Raw genomic sequence first — 2,170 nt, 5'->3', positions numbered from 1 at the left:
GCCTCTGTCTTTCTTTTAGGATGAGGTATTCTTCAGACATCAGGGCTTGAAATAGACCACGGCTCCACGGCAATTTGCCTTGGTGCCTTTGCAATTTACCGTAAAAAGTGTAAACCGCAGCAATTTTTGCTGTGCCCTTGTTGTTTTTTTGTTTAAAAAAAGTGACATCATGAAAATAAATCAATATTTGTTCTGTGCTGTCACTTGCTGAAAAAAATAAAAAAGGAAAGAAAGTTATACAAGCGTCTTGTCGGGTTTGTTCGCCACCCTGACCGGTCAGTGAACCTGCTTGCATCACAACTTAAACACAAGATAGATAGGCTCTACGCTAGGTCCCATGGCATCACGTGAGCACTGGGTGCTGTTGGGGTCACAAAAGTTCTTGTTAAATCTGAAAGCCACGAAGTGTGGCACTCCGGAATGGGGGGTATTTTTTCTTTTCTTTTTTGGAAATACACTCATAGGAGAGAGAGAGAGGTGGGGGGGGTGTTATGAAGACATCCTGTCTGAGCTGGCTGAAATCTCATCAAAACTTCAGTCAGACACTGCTCAGCTTGATCGAGTCGGTTTGGCGCCCACCGGTCCAGTGTGTCCAGTACTGCCCAGTGCCCATGGTCATTGAGCATGAGAAATCCCGCACAAAATATCGCTTTTCCGGTTTCGTCAAAACTCGTTGTTTCGTGCAAATATGCCTCGGCCAAGGCCTAGGTTGTGGGAGTTTAGTATTGTACGGATAACTAGTGGCAGTTATTCGTACAACAATATTGTACGGATATCCAGATAGAGTTTTTCACACAATTGTATGAATAACCACTTCGAAAATTTATGGTAATTTTCCTTTAATGCACCCAAAGCACGCCTTTCTCGTCTTGAGACTCAAAAAAGAAGGGACATTGTAACTTGTCTGGTTATTTAGTTAGACGCGCTGAAGTTGGCAATGCTAAATTGTAAAATTTTTGGGACAAGTGTATCAATGAAAAAAAATCAATATATATATATATAAAGGTATGACAAAAACTGTCAAACTTTTGGAACATGAACGACATAACATTGGTGCAGATACTCAGAAAAGATGGTCCAGGGTATCTGTGCATAGAATAGAAAGCTGTAATTTTGCAACTGTATCCATCTGGTACACAATTCGCTATGAAGTAATTCCTCCAAATACAACTTTATTTGTCTAAATAATCGTGAATATTTGCAGATAGTTTCTCGAAAGTTTATAAAAATTACCCTGAAGTCTCTTCTATGAAAAAGTACAAATTGATTCTAGTGCCAGAATACACCCAATGTAATATACAGACTGTATCTGTTACACTCCAGAAATTCCTTACTTTTCTTAAAATGCTATGTCACATCTAGGTTTTGTAAGTTGACTGAATAACTGGGATGACTTCTGGTAATTGGGTTTTATAAAAATAATTTCTAGCTTTCCAGTAACACCGAACCAAGACCAGACTTTTTCAGCTTTTATTTTGGTTTCTATGACCATTTGCAATAGCTGACAATGTTCCGATTTCTTTACATTCATATATGTGTCCTCGCATATTTCCAACACAAAAAAAAAAGAATGAATGTGTTAGCTGTCATTATTTTTTTTATTCCATACAAGAAGTTGGGCGAAAAAGGGCGCCGTGAGCTGAACAATAGTTTTCAAAATAAGGCAAACACCGTGTCTGGTAAAGAGTTAGTGAGGCTTTTTTTGAAAGTAAGAGTCTAGCTTTTTGCAAAATTGCAGTACCATACATTTCTGCTAGCTAATTTATTTTTAACAGAACTAACATGATCTTGCCAACCACACTTTGTTGACCTGACTCAGCAGATTTCAATATTGTCAATAAGCCTACATATCAATGAACGGTGTAGCAAATCAGGTGGGCACGATGACTCGCACAAAGTCAAAACAAAACCTGGATGTGATTCCCTGTTTAGGTTTCCCACAATCGGGTAAGAGCACTTTCCTCAAGCAGCTGCGCATCCTGCATGGAGGCGGCTACACAGAGTCTCAGAGGAGGGAAATGAGAACAAGGATCTATCAGATGATGGTGGCTGTCATGAAATTGCTGGTTGAGGAGCTGGTCAAGTCATCTGTCAGCTTTTCAGATCCTGTCAATGAGGTAGGTAGGTGTATTCTTCTCCCCCTCCTCCTCCTCCTCCTCCTCCTCCTCCT

General features: G+C 40.0%; 1 protein-coding gene across 1 annotated transcript in view; it reads left to right on the top strand.

Moving 5' to 3' along the window:
* Nucleotides 1-2,170, top strand: part of LOC101854133 (guanine nucleotide-binding protein subunit alpha-11) — a 20,190-nt gene that overhangs the window by 7,086 nt on the left and 10,934 nt on the right. Inside the window, exon 2 of the mRNA XM_005112182.3 lies at nt 1,933-2,117. Coding sequence (XP_005112239.1) covers nt 1,933-2,117 — 185 coding nt within the window. The remainder of the gene's footprint in view (nt 1-1,932; nt 2,118-2,170) is intronic.

This window comes from Aplysia californica, unplaced genomic scaffold, assembly GCF_000002075.1.
Source record: "Aplysia californica isolate F4 #8 unplaced genomic scaffold, AplCal3.0 scaffold01204, whole genome shotgun sequence".
NCBI classification, from domain to species: domain Eukaryota; kingdom Metazoa; phylum Mollusca; class Gastropoda; order Aplysiida; family Aplysiidae; genus Aplysia; species Aplysia californica.
The sequence above is the reverse complement of the archived record's forward strand: the minus strand, read 5'-3'. Positions and strand labels throughout refer to the sequence as shown.